We start from the raw sequence: 18,478 nt of genomic DNA, 5'->3' as shown, positions 1-18,478 counted from the left end.
TGAATGTGCATGCGTGCGTATTGTCCAGTATAACCTTTCAATTGGGCAAAAGAGAAACGTGAGGTGCTGAGAAATGAGGAAACTAATGTTTCTTCCTTTTCTTAGGAATGGAAATGGTATTTCATGTTTCTGGTGTGCATTTCCCCCATATATTTTTCTTGCACCCCCAAAGCAACCTACATCATCTCGAGGTATCCAAACGGTTTTTAGGGTTTATCTGTTTCAAAATTAGCTCTTACCTAGGTCCCTGTCATGGGCAACTGTCACTTGAAGGTCAACAGCACTCTTCTTCCCATGATCATAATGAAATCCTGCTGGTTTAACCCTCCACATACCATCCAAGCAGACGCCGACTGACTAAAGCTCTCGGCACGTTACCAAGTGAAGCCCTTGGAGAGTCACAGTTTCCCCGTGGCCCTGTGCTATTTTTCTGTGGCTGCTTTTCACGTCCTCCAATTTGGTTTCTATGAGTTGATGTGTCTCATTCTGTTTGGAGTTCTCCTGAGGTACTGAGTCTGTAAATCTCAATCTTTATAACGTTCGCAGGGCTTTCCAGGATTAATGCTGTTTCCTTTTACTGTCTCTTCCCATTTAGGAATTGCAATTACTCATGTGCCCTACATTTTGAAAATTTCCCAGAAGTCTCTGGGATTCTAATGACTCTGCTCAAGTCTTTTATTGTTTTCTCTTTCAGAGTGGTTGCTTTTCAATAAATATCATCCTGCTGACTGAGAGTTTCCTTCTGTCACATTTTAGTACATATCTATTGACAAGTAACAAATTATACAACATTTAGGAGTCTAAATGTTCCCTGTCTGCAGATCAGGAGGCAGTGAATTGGCCACGTCTTTAGAGTGTCACAAGACTACAGATAAGGTGTCAGCGGGACCCCTTCTTATTTGGAGTACCAGCTTCTGAGGCTGCTCCAGTTGTCGCCCTGGCTGGCTCTTGCAGCGAGCCCACTGCCCCACTCAGAGGCTTTGCAGGGCCGCAGTTTGCTCCCACAGGTTGGCAGACTCTTTATGTCTCTCTTTCCAGAGGCTCTGAGCCTTTCAAGGCTTTTATCTGATGGAATCAGGCCCACCCAGGATTAATTAAAAACCAGCCACTTCACAACCATAATTGAATCTATAAAATCCTTCACTGCGACAGTGTACATCTGCTAGAGCCAGCATCTGGATCCTTGTGGGATCTCCGACTAGACTGTCTTTTACTTCAGAATGAGCAGCTTTCCTTTTTCTGTCTTAGATCTCTGAGGTGACTTTTTGGTTTGATCTATTACAGTTAGGTCATGTAACCCTGTCAGTGCTATGCTACCAAGGCTGTGGATGCTAAACAGTGCTGATTCGGGAGTGATCTGTTTAGAGTCATACAGAAGCCTTATACCTGGGTGGAGGGTGAGGACAGCTCAGTTCAAGTCTGAGATGCAAGGTGCTTGTGGTCTTCCTGTGCACGTGCTTGGCTTATGAGACCAGTTGGGCCAATTTTATACATATTAAGCCATGGCTACATTTACTTTCAGGGGAAAGACACTCGAAGGGGAACAACCTCTGCAGATTAGTAGCTGAGTTTTGACTCCTTCCCAAACTTGCCCACTTTGTTTAGAACCCAGAGTCCTCGGGCAGTTTTTATTGCTGTTCAGAACTTACAGCTGTTCCTCAGGAAGCAATCAGTTTCTGACGCATCTATGACAATATGCCTTCCGCTCCACTGTTGCTCAAGCACGGTCAGCTTTCCCAGCCTCAGGATATGCAGCAGGGTACAAACTACTTTCACTGTGTGTTCTCAGCCTCCTCTTGTCTGTCTTTCAACTCTATCAGAAATACCTCTCCTGACTGTATGCAACTGTGGCATTCCTTTATTTAGATAACCCAAGGCTGCCTGCCACACAGAGGGGCATCTCCTCAAGACAGACTGGCAGACTCTTTAGGACAGAACTCCTCAAACAGTGCTAAGCTGGAGTTGGCTCATGACTGATTATGCAAACCAGTGTCTGAATAGCCAGGGATTTCTAGCAGGTTGTTAAAACATTGACAGCTTGGAGTCATTGATGGCAGGTGTATTTATACCACAGCATTTGGCCGACTGTCTTAGTTAGAGTTTCTACTGCTGCAATGAAACACCGTGACCAAGAACAACTCAAGGAGGAAAGGGTTAAATTAGGCTTATCCTTCCCATAGCTGTTCACCAAAGGAAGTCAGGACAGGACCCTGGAGGCAGGAGCTGACCCAGAGGCCATGGAGGGTGCTGCTTACTGACTTGTTTCCTGCTCAGCCTGCTTTCTTATAGAACCTAGGACCACTAACCAGCCCAGGGGTGGCCCCACCCACCATGGGCTGGGCCCTCTCTTGCTGATCACTGACTGAGAAAATGCCCTACAGCTGGATCTCATGGGGGCATTCCTCAGCTGAGGCTCCTTCCTCCCTCATGACTTTAGCTTGTGTTAAGTTGACACAAAACCAGGCAGCACACCAACCCATCTTAAGAGCCTGTCTCTTTAGCATGACCTGTCATTTTATCCCTGAATTACAAAGAAAAAAATATTGAAACCATTGACCATGACATGCTGTTTCTGTGTGTCTCCCAGGCTCTGTGTGTTAGCACGTAGAGTATGTCGCCACCAGGCTATTGCATCCTGAACACAGCATTGACTTCTTAGGACAGCGTATCAGGGCTCTCACAGCCTCCACCCATGGTTCCTGTTAGCAGCTCCATGCATGGACTCTAAGTCCCCCTGCCATGTTGCTCATGTCTTGTAGCTCTCACACATCTTAGTCCATGTAACTGGACTCTCACCTGTGCTCTCCTTTCACTGGCTTGGTAACTCTTCCTTAACACAGTTCTCCCCTCTGCTTGTAATCTTGCCAGTGTCTCATACTCATTTCAGCTTTGGACATTTCCTTTATGTTCCAATCAAGCACTAAGTCAGGCCTGATATTTAACACTGCACTGTCATGTCTCTTGTAATTGTTTTCTTGTGCATTTGTTCCTATTGTGAAGATGACATTCTATATATAGAATTTAAATTATTTTATTGGTTATAGGACATGTCAATTATTTATATTTTCTATATAAAACATTAAAAATCCCATAATCCATCTATCATCTTATAGACTGATTAGATTTTACTTTACTTAACAGTAAACATTTTGGCATCTTTCATTATTTAGTGTTTTTAAAGATGTGGTGAATACTTTTATGTACATCTTTGCTTTAGTTTACATCCTTTTCTACCATGAGATTACTAAGAAATTTAAGGAGGCAATTTTAATGGAGTCAGATTTATGGAGGCTTATTTTAAAGCTTTGAAGCATCTTACCCAAGCAGTCCTAAAAGGCAAGTTCCAATTCCATTAGCAACTTTAACAGAAGTGGGAGGTGTGTGTGTGTGTGTGTGTGTGTGTGTGTGTGTGAGAGAGAGAGAGAGAGAGAGAGAGAGAGAGAGAGAGAGAGAGAGAGAGAGAGAAAGAGAGAGAGAGATATCCAGGAGGGGTTGGAGCAGGTGTGGGGTGAAAAATTCATTGTATGTATGAATCATTCTCAAAGAATTCATTAAAAATATTGTTCACTTGCTCTCTTTAAACAAACTTCACAACCTCCAGTGCCATAAAAAAAAAATTCAAAACCAAAATTAGCTCTAACATGTATGTCATATAGAGGATACTGGATAAACGTATTGGCATTAACCCAGAATCTTTTCCTGCCTGTGCCTGCTTTTTTAGTTTTTAAATTGTGGCTGGGGCAGTAGGACCCATGTGAACAAGGGCACGCTGTGAACGCACTTGGAGAGAGAGCGGCGACTGAGCAGGAGGTACAGTCAGGCCTCAGAATGGAAAAGTAGCCGGAACTATAAGACCCTCTTGTCCTTAAAACACACTGCTTTCTTGAGAAAAGGGGAAAACGATGAGGTTTCCCCTTAAAGTGTTTCTCCATCCCCAAAGGGAATGGAGAACTTTCTAAAGCTCTTACACTGAGTGGGTAATAACAAAATACAAACATATTTATTGTATGGTTTACACTTTATTTATCATTTCTCAAGTTATTTTTTAGATTTTTGCCAAGCACTGCAGTGAAGAGAATATGTCACAAAGGTCAAAGCGGGGAGAACCGTGACCAAACGTTTAGCTTATTGGACTCCGTCAGCCACTAGGTCTGAAAGCCGGGACTGGTATGTGGGCCTATGGGCAAACTAGGCATTTCTGGGTAGTTTGTGAACTTTTACATTTTAAAAATTGACTTTAAAAATATTTTATTAAAAATTAAAAACTAGATTCATTTATTTTTCTTTTATGTGTGAGTATTTTTCATGCAAGTATGCCTGTGCACCATGTGCATGCCTGGTGCCCAAGAAGGTCCAAAGTGGGCACTGGACGTCCTGGAACTGGAGTTGTGGATGCTTGTGAGCCATCATGTGAGTGCTGGGAACTGAACCTGGGCTTTCTGTAAGAACAACATATGCTCTTAACTACGGACCTATGGCTCCAGCCTGAGCCTTTATGTTTCTGTTGAAAACAAAACAAAACAAAACGAAACAAAATGAAACAAAACGAAACACCCGGAAGAGCACTTCGACATGTGTGAAAGCAGAGTGACCGTGGAGGCCTGATATTAACTGCCTGCTCCTTCACTGAGCATTGGCCACCTCCATCTTTAATGTCAGGGTTATATTTTTAACACTACATCTGTTTACTGACTGCTTGCAAGATGCTCTCTAGTCATCAAAAGTAACTCTTATCTAGCTACACCTTAAAGTGTAAAGATGTGGCATTTCCGCTAAGTTACAGACCACGTTTACATGCATTGTCGAGAAGCATTTTGTCACCTTATAGACACCCTCTAGAGCCTCTCCCTTACCTTGCTTGACTTAATTACTAACATTAAATGAGTGTGGGGCTGAAGCAAGGGCTTCAATGGTTAGGGACACTGGCTGCTCTTGCAGAAAACCTGGGTTCACTTCCCAGCACCCACACAGTGGCTCGTAGCCATCCTTAACATTAGTTACAGTGTACCCAACACCATCTTTTGACTTCCCTGGGCACTAGGCACTCACAATGGTACACATACACACATGCACATAATATGCTTGTACATGTGAAATAAAGTAAATGTGTAATTCTACCCCTCTAAATGTGTGTGTAATTTATAAATTGAAGCACACCCTCTCACACAGAAAGCAGAGGTTTCCCTATTTCAAGAGCAGATTGACTAAAGTGCTGAAAGCAGAAAAGAAGTTATTTTTGATAGCTTAAGCATGCGCCCCCACAGTCTGTGGAGGCGGTGCTCTCCCTGGCTTCTTGACCGTTGCTCAGATTCTTCCTGGACCCGGATTCAACTCTGTGTAACATGAAAGGCTAACTCCTTGATGGCTATTGTGGTCACCCAACCTATCTGGAGAACTGAGCTCAGATATTTACAAGTCATTTGTGGTGGCAGATATGATTCTGTGCAGCTGAGCATGTTCAGTTATTCCCTGGGAAACAGTCCCTCTCTTCCTTTGTTTGTTTAGGCAAGCAATTGTGAAAAGTCCTCATAGCGTGTGTTAGAAACTATAAGGAGGGTTTATGACTTCTCAAATAAAAGCTTTCTCAGCTTCGGATTTCTGGAATTGGTCATGTCCGTGTTTCTTCTTATCCTACTGGGATTCAATGTTGTTAGCAACCTTCTGTGTGGTTCTAAGATATCCTGACCTTCTGAAACCTTTCCAGGTGTCACTGCCACTTTCCTGGTCTCTGCAATATGAGCTGCATTGTTTAGTGGAGTTAAGTTCTATGAACTTTGGAAATTCTCCCTGAGATTCTCCCTGAGACTGTGACTTGACTAATACCCAAAGCTGCGTGAACATGCAGACACAACTGTTCCTAAACCCAAGCTTGCTGGGCAGTGCTGGATTTGACTTGGAGTATGGAGAGAGGACCGTTTTGCTCACTTTTGTATCTGTGACGTGCTCCAGGTGCTGCTTGGAGTTAGGCGGTTGGTGCTCTGGGCCTCAGATGTACCCTCGTCAGAGACCAGCAGCGTGTGCAGTGTGAGTGTCAGGGATTCCATGAGGACCTGCTGGGCCCATTAGGGCCTCTGGATTCAAAGGGTCTTAAAATGCATTTCAGCATACATAGACGCATAAAAAAGACATCATTTTATTTCAGAGGAGTCTGATTTAAACCCAAAGTTTTGTTTTCTGGTAGGGATGGGGTTGAGGTAGAGGTTCACACAGCTCGGGTTGGTCTTGAACTCACTAGTACTAGGATGGTCTGAATTTTTTGATCCTCCTGCCTCAGCCTCCTGAGTGCTGGGATTACAGGTACACCATCACACATGGTTAAAGACAGTGTTTTCTATGAACTTAACTTATGTAAGTTAAAAGCTACACAAGTTAAATTTGGTGACAAAGTTAAGACTTTACAAGGGTTTATACTTGCACCAACGATCCTCTATTATTTTGGCTTTAGGCTTACATGTTACTGTAGCAGAGACTTCTCAGCCCCTCTTTAATTCCTCACAGATTGGCTAGTGTAACATCTGACTCATGCTGCCAAAACATAGGAGAAGAAAACAGGACGTGGATAGAAAATTACATATACAGACTGATAAAGGTACGGTCCCTTAGCTTTGAAATATGTATAGCAACAAATTTCATAGAGATGCTGTGAAAATAAACTAGTAATAATTTTTTAAAAGCATAAAGACAACAGGTGCAACGGCAACAGTAGCCATCCATTCTTGCTTCTCTTTGATCTCTCCTCTCCCACAGTCCTGAGCCATCTGTTAAGATCTGCCTTCCCAGCTGAGCTCCAGTGTGCAGGCATCCTGAGGGCCTGGAGTGGTACTGGTGGCTGTGTGACTCTGCAGTGTCCTCTGCTTTGCTTTCTGTCAGCTGAGTCCCATTAGTTGGCTGCATGTGGCTGCTAGAGTTATACAGTCACACATTACTGTAGTTACTCTGGGGCGTGTTTCCTGCCACCGGCAGTGCATTGCTGGGGATGCAATGACCATGGAAGCCTTTAAAAGGTTTAAAAGGCTACACAGCTGGTGCTACTATGGTTGGGACTGCACATATATGGGTCTTTTGTGTGTGTGTGTCTATGCATCCAATTTTGCAACTAATAAGAAAAAAAATAACAAAAAGTAAAATAGGAAACAAACACATTGTCCCTCATGTCACATAGGGCAAATGAGAAAACTGAAAAGTATGTGTGATTTAGGGTAAAAATATGAGGGCAATATCATACTGTGTAAGAAGCTCCTGAAATAATTCTTATTAAAAGGCACCGGAGAGATGGTTCAGTGGTTAAGAGCATGCAACTATGTCAGGCAGCTCACAAGTGTATCTAACTCCATCTCCAGGGGAGCTTACGCTTCTAGCACCTGTGGGCACCTGGACTCAAGTACACGTACATACTCACTCTTACAGACATAATTAAAAAATTCTTTAAATAGCGAATTTGTATTACAAAAGCTTAGAGTTGTAATGTCCTGTCAGATTAATTTGACTTAAGATATTTAAATATAAAATATTTAATTGTATCTACGATTCCAAATTTTATGACAACAAGGGGCGACTTTGTGTGAAAAAACTCAAAACAACTAAAAGACAAGACTCTAGCTCCTGGGGTATAGAGGAAAAAAGAAACGAGGTGCAGCCTGAGGGTGGAACAGACTCTGAAGCTGGCCTATGGACCACACTGGAAAACTTGCTCTCTAATAGAATGACCTGCTTTTAATCATAAGCAGATAATAGTTTATTACCCAGAGTTTTAGAAATACATTATTCCTGGGAATACTTCCTAGGATTTCTTTTTCTTATTTGAGACCACATCTTTGCATTTAATTCGATCGCAGACTACCCCTGCAGGGCTCATCTCTCTAATTATCCCCACCTAACGTGACAGGGAAATGGAATTATACTGCTTGGAAAACAGGCATCCTTCGCTATGCCTTTTCTCAGTGCCCCCCAGGGCTAAGTTTGTCATTATGGTCACTGCATGATCTTGAGCTTTCCCTGAAGTCAGACTTTGACTTTCCGTGTTTGCACTGCTATCGGCACGCATATACCCGGTACAAAGCATGCACACAGAGGAAATCCGAACAGATGAGTGGTTAATATGCTCAGCACATAATGCTGCCTGCACCTTACACAGAGCAGAGGGGCTGTTTCACCCCCATTGCGCAGATGACAAAAATCAAAGCAGGGAAGGTGCAGCCCACTTCCCCAGCTCAGGATTCAGACCTCCGCACGTCAGCGCTGGAGGCCTGTCGCATTCCCGAACAGCACCCATACTTATCACGGCCTCTGAGCAGTCCTGGGTTTCCATCAGGTGCCACTACACAGAGAAATAACCGCACACAGACACATAAATGCAGAATAAACAAATCCTCAACCTGAACAATGGCTGTTTGTAAGACTGATTCTCAAATACCTGTGGGGATTTGTGAGACCGCCAGCTGTACTGGTGACTGTGGAGACTCGCCAGCAGAAGATTTTCATCAGTATCCACCTGGCCAAACCGCAGTGTCTCCTGTGTGTCATTACAGATCACAAAGTGGCTGAAGACCAACTCCTCTACCTCAGGGCATTTGTTCTGGAAGAAAAAGAGTATGAAAGCCAATGTGTGTATCAGATTAATTGCAAGATGTTTGGCAGCTGTCTGCCCAGTGGCCATTGTTACACACGAATGTTAAAGGATCTGTTGTCATTAGCTCTGGTATACAGAATATTCTATACTTTCAGGGGAAGCACAGCAAAATATCTTAAAGACATCATCGTTCCAGGAATGTGTTTTGATTTATACTCCTACAACGAAACCATACACACAGAAGAGGAAAAGAACAATGAGATCCCACAAACGTTTAACGTTTCTTAAAGCAAATTAACATGCTATAAAGAGTGCTGTGCTGGGCCGTGCCGCGCATTTCTGAAGGGAGTACCAGAGGCTAGAATTACCATGTTGCCAGCCCTCTAAACTCCACAATCAAGGCCAATTACCAAAGCCACAGTTTGTACCCTACAGAAAGTAAGGATCATTTAGGTTACTACAATCCTGGGTCCTGTGCTTAAGAGTGAGAGAGGAGGTGTGTGTGTGTGTGTGTGTGTGTGTGTGTGTGTGTGTGTGTGTGTGTGTGTAAGCCTGCTCAGGGAGAGATATAAATAAAACCATAACTTTCCCTCTATTGTTAAGAGGCTGAACATACAAAACAGATCAACTCCAGAACCCATTTAAAGGCCAAGTTGCAGTTTTAAAGAGGAATATAATGTTAGCTGAAAAAGTTTCCAGGATCTGTTTCATTCAGCAAGTAGCCCAGCAGCTAATCCTCTCCACTGAGCAGCCACAGCTCATCTAATTAGCAATAGGTTTCTATGCAGATGCCTGTTTTGAGAAACAGTCTATAGCTCCTACTAACTGCTGTGACACCAAAACACTGGGTGCACTGTCCTGTCACCCAGATTTTCAGGAAACTAAAAGCACAGCTAAGAAAGGGATCAGCAGGAGTGTGTAAGTAATTCCCAGGTAGCTGATAGATTTGCAGGTAACGGGAGGTTAACAGAAAGCAAACACTAGTGGGCCTCTATTTTCTCTATCAGGCTCTACAGAAAGCCACACGCTATGGTTCTGAGGGAAAACAAAGGGTGGTGTAACTCAGAGGCAGGGTGATGCTGATGATTAGGAAGCATGAAAGCCAAGGAGTCAACAGACGAATCTAAGTGGTACCCAGCCAGGATGAGGCCAAACCTAGTACTCCATCAACAAAAATGGGGGGAAACAGAATCCAAGCCCCGCCATGCAGATACTCCTCAGGGGGGTGTTCTATGGCTGCAGGTGGTAAGTAGGCCCTGATGGGTCACATTCGACCAGACACCCTTGAGGACCACCACCACTGCCACCATGTCTGCTGCCGCGGCCACCACCACCACCGCCATCACCACCACCACTGCCACCACTGCCACTTCCGCCATCACTTCCACCACTACCACCATCACCGCCACCACTTCCGTCACCACCACTTTTTCTTCTTCCTCCTCTTCTTCAATCATCTATCCATTCTTAACCTCTCACTGTTTATGGTCCAGCACCTTGCTTGCCAGGCACACTAATCAGCAGAGACCCAAGCACTTATGAGCACTGGTGCTCTCTCACATGACTTTTAACTGCTAGTCATGAACTTAAAACATGTCTGCTGTGGGGCTTCAGACGTCAGCTTCACCTGCACTGTGGCTAGAACACTAGCTGCACTTCAGGTCTTCAGCTGCAAGGCAGGCACTGCAGTTCTGCCGGCCCCTTGCCAGGTGCTCTCACACTACTCTGACCTCGTTATTCAGCCAGGCGTCAAGCTGTTTCCTGCCTCGGTCAGTCACTTCTGCTGGGCCCGCTTTCCCCCTCCCTCATGTTGGGACAAGAGTTTGTATTCAGCCTTCAGGGGCCCCACCCCAGGCCTGGCTAGGCTTTCCCATTTGATGCGGACATGATGCCGTGTTAGCTTCAGCGTCCTTGCTCATTTGTTCCTTTACCAGACGCTGCGCTCGCTGCCGAGGGAAGGAACAGAACCCTCCGTCCTGTTACAACTTTACCTCTAATTCTCATCATAATTCCTGACTGTTGAGCACTGAATAAACACTTAGGAAACAAACGACAAAAACACATATATGCTTGTTTTCTAACTATGCTGAGTTTGAACCCAGGGCCAGATGCACACAGACAAACACTCGACCAATGAACCACACCCTAGCCTAACTTTAATAATTACATTGGTAAAACATGTAGGCTTCGTAAAAACTAGAAAAATATTTTAAAAGTGAATTTAAATGTCTAATTTTATGCTCAAATATAATTGCCAGCCACAGTTGGAAGAATATTTTTCAAGAAATCTTTTTTTCCTCTTCTGAATGCCTTGGCTGTTGCTAGAAGCCTGCTCTATCCAATCCCATTTAATGTATTTATTTAAAACCTTTAATCAACTAGAGCCACAGTGTGTAATTAGTTTTGATGAGATTTTCCCACCTAGTATTATATAATAAAAACAAACAACTCTCCTTATAAACATCTCTCTCTCCTTTCCGTGCACGAGCAAGCCACGAAGGGAAAGGATGACTCCAGCCTTACTCAGTGGCACATCCTGAGCTTAGAATCCAGTTTTCATAAGGAATTGGGATCAGTCTCAACAGAGAGGTTAAGTTACCAGCTGGAGGTTGAAAAAAAAAAAGTCATATCCCTCTCCTCATCCCTAAAAACTGATGAGGGTTTTAGGGAAAAAATGTAAATTAAGGAACATAAGGGGGTTGTTTATACTTTTCTAAAGAGGTCCTCAGGGAACCGTTTCTCAACTGCTCCTTCATCTATGGAATTTATTATAACTGTAATAAGCTTCAAAATTTCTTGGAATGTTTTAGATTCTGTTATATTTATTTATGTGACATCATCTACACTGAGTCCCAGAATGGTTGCAAGGATTTGTGGTTAAAAGATGGCTCGTGCATATTTTAAGCTCATGTCATGTTGAGCAGACATCTACAAGGCAGAGAGAGTGTTCGGTGTAAGAGGAAGGTGAGGGCAGCCTCCGTTTAAAGTGCTATTTTGTTTGAACAAGAACAATTGACATAGAAAAGAAAAAGAAAGCGATGTTGAGTTTGTAATTTAGTTTCACGAAAGAAACATTTCACACACACCCAGGCAGAGAGAAAGAGAGACAGTGAGCTCTGTAACCATAGCAATCAGGAACCAACGAAAGGCTCCTTTTAAGTTTGAACTTAGGACCTGAAGGTGAGGGGCCAAACTGTTTCATGCCTGATAATAATATGATTTTAAAAAGTAGATGGAGAACTCAGATCTCTTGCTCTACTCATTAAATTCATTTTTCATTGTCAATAACTATGCTATATATCAGCATTATTAAACATACAATAAAATTCAAGTCAGAATAAAATTCCTTCTAAAGGCAATAAACTACATTCAGGACAGAAATAATTATCACAACAAGCCTTTATCAGCCTGTGTCAATGGCGAACGTCCTCTGATTTCAAAATCGTGTGCTTTCATAGTTAGGTTAGAATACACAGGACTCAATGTCTACCACATTAAAACCTGGTGGCAAGGACCCTTGACATGGGAGGAAACAAGAAAATTACAGCAACAATTACAGAAGCATATCCTCCCGTGGCTCATGTTAACAGGGCCAAATCCCAGTATACATCAGAACCAACTATTCATAGCATGTACCTGTCAGCAATCGGCTGTGTGACACATGGCTCTACTTAATGGAATAGTCCTTCAAGGCACTGTGTTAGCCAGTCAGTCATTCACAGTCTGATGTGGTTTAAAACATTTAAACATTTATGTACCATATTTTATTTATGTGTATAGCTGTGTCTAGGAGAACATTTTTTTCCTTGTAAGAAAACTGGTATTTTGAAGGCATTTTGCAGTAGCTGTTAGACATGAGTCCACCTATAAAGCTCTGACACTAAGACAAACATGCCCTGCGTTTAAAATGCTCTATCAAGAATTCTTTTCTATTTTCTACGTTTGTTTTATATTAAGTGCATTGTTCAAAATATGGAAAAAAAACCCTAGAAATTGGAGCTATGGAAGTTTTTTTCACATTGCTATTTGAACCAGCTGCAAAGATTTCGATCACACTAGCTCTTATTTTACGCATGTCCTTTGCAACACGAAAACCATGGAATGCCCTTAAAAAAGGCTTCAGATATAAACCAGATGTGTTATCTTCTTTCCTTTGCTATTGCAATACCAAGTCAAGCAATTAATCCCTTAGTCCTGTATAGGTCTTCATGCATATAAAGCAAACATTAAGTTTATTTCTATAAAATCTAATTCTCATAGACATTTTAGGTTAGAGAACTTGAAAAAATTTAGAACTATTTATTTCATAAAATTGTTTCCATAAAGATCCTCACGTTATTCTCATAAAAATTCCCCCCAAATTCTCTTCCTTGTCCCCAGGACACTTCTTTACAGGAGCAGATGCCCCCCCCCCTCTTTTAGTGCCCCCCACTGAGAGAGCTCAGCACAGGGCACTCACACTTGGAACATGCGCAAAATGGTGACAACTGTCTCAGCCATAATGGCGGCTAACTGTGAGGCAACAATGAAAACCAGCACAGAAGCAGGAGGGATTTGCTGCATGATCATGCAGACATTGTGTGGGGCTGTTCCCAGGCTGCCAGGCACAGGCAGCCTCCCATCTTATATGTCAGCCAGGATTGGTTTCTATTCTGCCTGTTTGTTGATATGAATACTTTCCTATAAAAGGTATAAGAAAAAATTATTAAAGTTATTACAATTCTCTGAGAATATAAGAATCCATTCTGCAGTGCTTTCTAGTGAGTCGAAAGGGCAGACTGTCAGTGAAGGGAAAGACAAGACTGCTCTATTCCCAGGCTCTACCCCACTGTTCATTCATGCTTTTTTTTTAGAATCTGGAAGGCTTAATTTAAGTCTTTCATTTCTGCAATGGACATTCAGATATTTTGGTGTATACCAAAGTTGAAGCTTTAGCTAAATAGAGCCATAGCACTTCAAGAAAAATTCTTGGGGATAGTTACTTTCCACCCAGTATACTAGTCATGAGTAGGATACAGTGGTGCCCATCAAATTATTCATTCCTTCATACGCTGGTTTGTGTTTGATTTATAGTTGTAAGTGATAACACAGAGTGTTATAGTGAAGATCGCATGTGGCCAAACTGTAAACGGTTCTTGCGTGTGTGTACCTGTTGCCAAGCCTGTAGCGCGGTGTTTAGGGAATGAACGATGTGCTGCCCAAAGTTTACAAGCACTGAGTCCACAACCACGGTGCAGTCAAGCATCTTTTGCACTCCATCGCTGCAAAGTGCAACCTGCCCAGAGAGGCCAAAGGGTTTCACCACACTTTGCATCGTGACATTTCTGCACTCCAGAAGTTTGCAGTCCACCAGAGATGAGAAGCGGATCTCCCTGGAGACAGAAGCACTGTTCCACTGTCGCAGATACAGGTTTGGTTCTCGGAAGGCAATGATCATGTATTCCAGTTCAGATGGCACATTTTTATCAGAGATGAATGGCTGCAGGTGCTGTGGTGACGCTGTTAAGGAAACGAGAATAGTAATCAAGACGTGCCAACCTTCGGGGAAACAACTGAGGGGGACATTTAAATGATTCACTTTGTTCTTAAATTTAGTACTTGGTATTAATAAATTTAAACAATTGTTGTGAAGATGTTAAAAATCTTTGAAGTACCATTTGACATTGGTGCTTTGTTTTATTCAATCAGGTCTCTTAAATGTATATTTCTCAAAGGTTATTTTCACTTCCACAGATAGATTTTTTTTATTGCAGTAAGAAATAAGAGGAGACAACCATCTAAGTCTCTGTATCTACCCACCAAATCTCTACAACAGCAAAAGCACAGCTGTAGAAAAAGCAGTTAAACTCTGTTCTTGCTGAAAAAGCATGATGCTTAACAGCAGCTCTGTTCGGGTTTAATCTCCCCTCTTTTCCATTACATGTAGGGTGAAAACCTAAAATCTAATCCAACCTGTATTAACTAGAAAAGGGTTGTTACTAAAAAGAACACTTGAGAAATTATTATTCAAGTAACACTGGGAATATATAGGAACCTACTTTTGCTAGATAGGGGAAATTTATTCACATTCCTTGTTGTTGCTGTTGCTGTTGTTGTTTAGCGAGACAGGTTTTCTCTGTGTAGCCTTGGCTGTCCTAGACTCACTTTGTAGACCAGGCTGGCCTCAAACTCACAGCGATCCACCTGCCTCTGCCTCCCTGGTGCTGGGATTAAAAGAGTATGCCACCACGCCTGGCTCACATTTCTTTTAAATGTGTAAAAATATGAGTCCTATAACTTAACGAGAATGTGTTTATCTTTTATCGGGTAGGCATAGGGAATCTACTTCCCATTAATGTAAGGTACACACTAAAAACATGCATTTTCTTTCAAAAAGATCATAATTGCTATAATAGTAAAATATGAAGCTAAAATAACCAAAAAACTTCCTTGAAAATTTTCTTAGAAAAAATGCCAAAGCATGTCACTATGACACACTCACAGAACAGTCACTATGACACACTCCCTGAGACGTCGGGGCCACACCTGTTGCCCCAGATCAACTTTAGAGTAACTTTGCTAGTGCTCAGTGCCCATGTAAAAGTGAGGGACTGTGTGGGGAACACTCAGCACCAGGAGAAAATGGTACTAAGTAGGTGTCTCTTGATGCTGAAATGAAGCATACCTCTGCCTAATTGGTCCAGGTGATGACAAAGACAGAGCTCCAGGCGAGCGAACTGGAAGGCCACACAAAGAGACGGGACAAACCATGGAGTAAAACAGGAGTCGACTCTGGTGCAAGCAGCCAGGGCTGTTGGAGTTACGAGTGGCTCGCTTTGAGAACCAGATTCACTTGCAGAGCTGGAAAAGAAAAGAAGCTCAGCAACCTCCATTTCCCAATGCCACAGAAGCACAATGTCTTTCTAAAAGGCCTTTAAAGCCAGTACTGGGAATCCTACAATCAAATAATTAATAATAAAATCTCATGTATTACTCACACACACGAGTTCTTTCTTTTTAAACTCAGTTTATGTTGAATAGTCTATTTGGATTATTTGCAGAAAACTCTCACACTGTTCTTCAGCCTCCACTCATGTGACTTAGATCAAATTCTTTGTTTTCCTATACTGACTTCACAATACTTACGGGCAGCGTGGTGCCATGTCGGTGTAAGGAGACACAACACTGAGCATGACGGCTGCTCACAGCTGAGCTCCCCTGCCACACACACACAACACTGAGCATGACGGCTGCTCACAGCTGAGCTCCCCTGCCACCGCACATGTGTCCCCATCCCTTTACTTCTCGATATTGTCCACGTCAAGATTCTGTGAAGTGGTTTATTCTATTTATTGACAACCCAATGAATACTGTGTTATGTGGCATGGAATTATGACCACATACAAAGAATGAAGTCGTGTGGACAATCAAACCACAAGAATTCTCTCTTCACTTGCCTATCTTCTTAAAATTACATTTTAAGCCAGGTGCTATGCACACGCCTGTAATCTTAGCACCCAGGGAGGCAGAGACAGGCAGGTCAATGTGAGTTTGAAGCCAGCCTCATCTACAAAGCGAGTCTAGGAGAGCCAAGGCTACACAGAGAAACCCTGTCTTGAAAAAACCAAAACCAAAACCAAAAACAAGCAAAAAACCAAAGCCCATCACCACCACCACCAAAAACCAAAACCTTCAAACAAACAAAACATTCTTTAGTGGTCTGGTTAAAATGAAGAGCAAAAGCATCCTGTCCCAGAAGAATTAAACCCTTGGCTTTCAAAGAACTCACAAACTAACTGCGACACACTGTCATTTATAGACGTTACACAACAGAGTCATCTCCTGGAGGAGGCGAGCTAATGTGCTGCTGTAGTGCACACAGGAGAACAAACCAGAACGCACACCAGCATTTTGGGCTAACAGACGGAGCATAATGAGTTTTGGGAATGTGAGGTTATCTAAACTGAATATTTTGGGAAGTGAGATGCTTGCACTGAGCAACGGTGCTACACTTCCTTTGCATTATTTTGGACAATGACACCTCAATTATCCTTGGTTTCATCCAGCAAAACGTACAGGGTACAAATAAGAAAAGTGTGCAGCCAGTTATGGGTTCAGTGAGTGACTTACAGTCTTTTGCTCTAAAAGCTTGTATGGGGACCCCCCCCCCCGCAAACAAACCAAACCAAACCAACAACCAAACAAACAAAAAACTAAACAAATAAAGTGACTTGAGGCTTATGGGTTTCTGTGTTGTGAAACTTGGAAAGCAGAACAGAACCAGGTAGCCTTGGTTTGCCTTGGGCCCTAAATTCAGAATGCTAATGTGGGAGGCGGGACCTAAGAGGAGAGCAGCAGACATGTTACCCCCTAAACTATCCGCAGCAGTTTAATGTGATCATGTAAATGTGGAACAGCGATGTTCTTAACAGTTAGTACTCAATAAATCTAACACACTAAAATAATGATTATGATTTAATACAAAATGCAAAAGAAAACAAGCAGGAATTTTAATTTTTTTTCATTTTAAGTTACTCTTAATGGTAATAAAGTCACAAATATGCTGATGTAGTTACCCAAACCTAATTATCTAAAACACACATAGCAAAACTTACAGATATCTATTCTTCCCACCTGCCATGCCCATTTATACCTAACAGTCCTCTTAAGTCACAAGTCAGTAGGTGTTTATAGTTAACTTTAGGAAAATTTATACAAGACAGTAATTAACAATAATCTTTCCTCACTAACGCACAAGGAAAGGCCTTCAAAACATCATTCTGTTAAAGTCTTTACACTAAAATGTAGAAAAACTGAACTATGCAAACAGTGAAAAGTTAAAGGGTCCTTCATTTTTGGTTCTTGGTCCTACTACTATCATCACTAGTCCTGATGTAAAGGATACAGAAAGAAGCAAAGCTACAGCACATGGAAGGCCTCAGCTATGCCGATCTAACGGCCCTGCACTGCATCAGCCAATGGCCGGGCTCGCACAGGCTGTGGCCACGGAAGCCCTGATTAAGAAGGCTTCTGCTTCTGTTGCAGGGCCTTTTCTGACTGCGCATCACGTTCCTTCTGCGGCAGATTTTAACAGCTCCTCAAAGTAACCTGCAACTTGTCTGATAACTCATTGCTCTTTCCTGCTAAGAAATGTAGGCCTTTTCTGTTGCTTTTAATACCTTCTGCCACAGTACCCACGACACATACCATAATTAGAACCATAGCCACTACCACAAGGACTGCCTGAGTGTCCTCAACCAATGCTGTCGCCCCAAGGGGACTCTAATTTTACTGTTGTTGATTATAACTTCTAAAATCATTACAGTTTCCACCACCACCATAGTTACCCCAAGCAAAATTGCCTCCTTCATTGGAACCATCATATCCTCCTCCTTCACCACCATTTCCACCACCTTTGTCCACATCCTGGTCCACCACCATAGTTTCCTCTATCACTGTCTCAGGACCACCACCATAGTTGCCACACCATTTCTTTAAAAAACAAAACAAAACAAAACACCAATCGCACCCATTCCCCCTTCCCTGTACACGCCTTCCACCAACACAGGAAAAAATTCATTCTGGAAGTGTGTCCCACAGTGGACCCTTGAGTCCACACTTATTCACTTGCAAATGCTCACTGCAGGGAGTCACTGGTCTGGTTAGGAGGCCTCTGGCTCCTGCTATACTATCAATACTGGATCCTCAGTGGACTCCTTTCAGATAGCCTGTTGTTGCCCCGGGTCACGGCGATCCTGCAGTTTTGGATTTGTGGGACTGGCCCTCTCCTGCACTCTAGCAGTTCATAGATGGGTTAGATGTTGGGGTAGGGAAATTCAAAGCCATGGATCTGGGCCTGAGAGGCATCTGAGCTGGTCAGCCCGCCAGTTCTCCTGCGCCTACACCGCTGGGGCGAGCTCTCCTGCACTT

General features: G+C 42.8%; 1 protein-coding gene across 1 annotated transcript in view; it reads right to left on the bottom strand.

The window, feature by feature from the left end:
* Vps13b (vacuolar protein sorting 13 homolog B) overlaps nucleotides 1-18,478 on the bottom strand; it is a 551,580-nt gene that overhangs the window by 69,700 nt on the left and 463,402 nt on the right. Inside the window, exons 41-43 of the mRNA XM_051159473.1 lie at nucleotides 15,234-15,409; nucleotides 13,719-14,068; nucleotides 8,414-8,575 (exon numbers count right to left, since the gene is read on the bottom strand). Coding sequence (XP_051015430.1) covers nucleotides 8,414-8,575; nucleotides 13,719-14,068; nucleotides 15,234-15,409 — 688 coding nt within the window. The remainder of the gene's footprint in view (nucleotides 1-8,413; nucleotides 8,576-13,718; nucleotides 14,069-15,233; nucleotides 15,410-18,478) is intronic.

Source organism: Acomys russatus, chromosome 17, assembly GCF_903995435.1.
Source record: "Acomys russatus chromosome 17, mAcoRus1.1, whole genome shotgun sequence".
In the NCBI taxonomy this organism is placed as follows: Eukaryota; Metazoa; Chordata; class Mammalia; order Rodentia; family Muridae; genus Acomys; species Acomys russatus.
The sequence above is the reverse complement of the archived record's forward strand: the minus strand, read 5'-3'. Positions and strand labels throughout refer to the sequence as shown.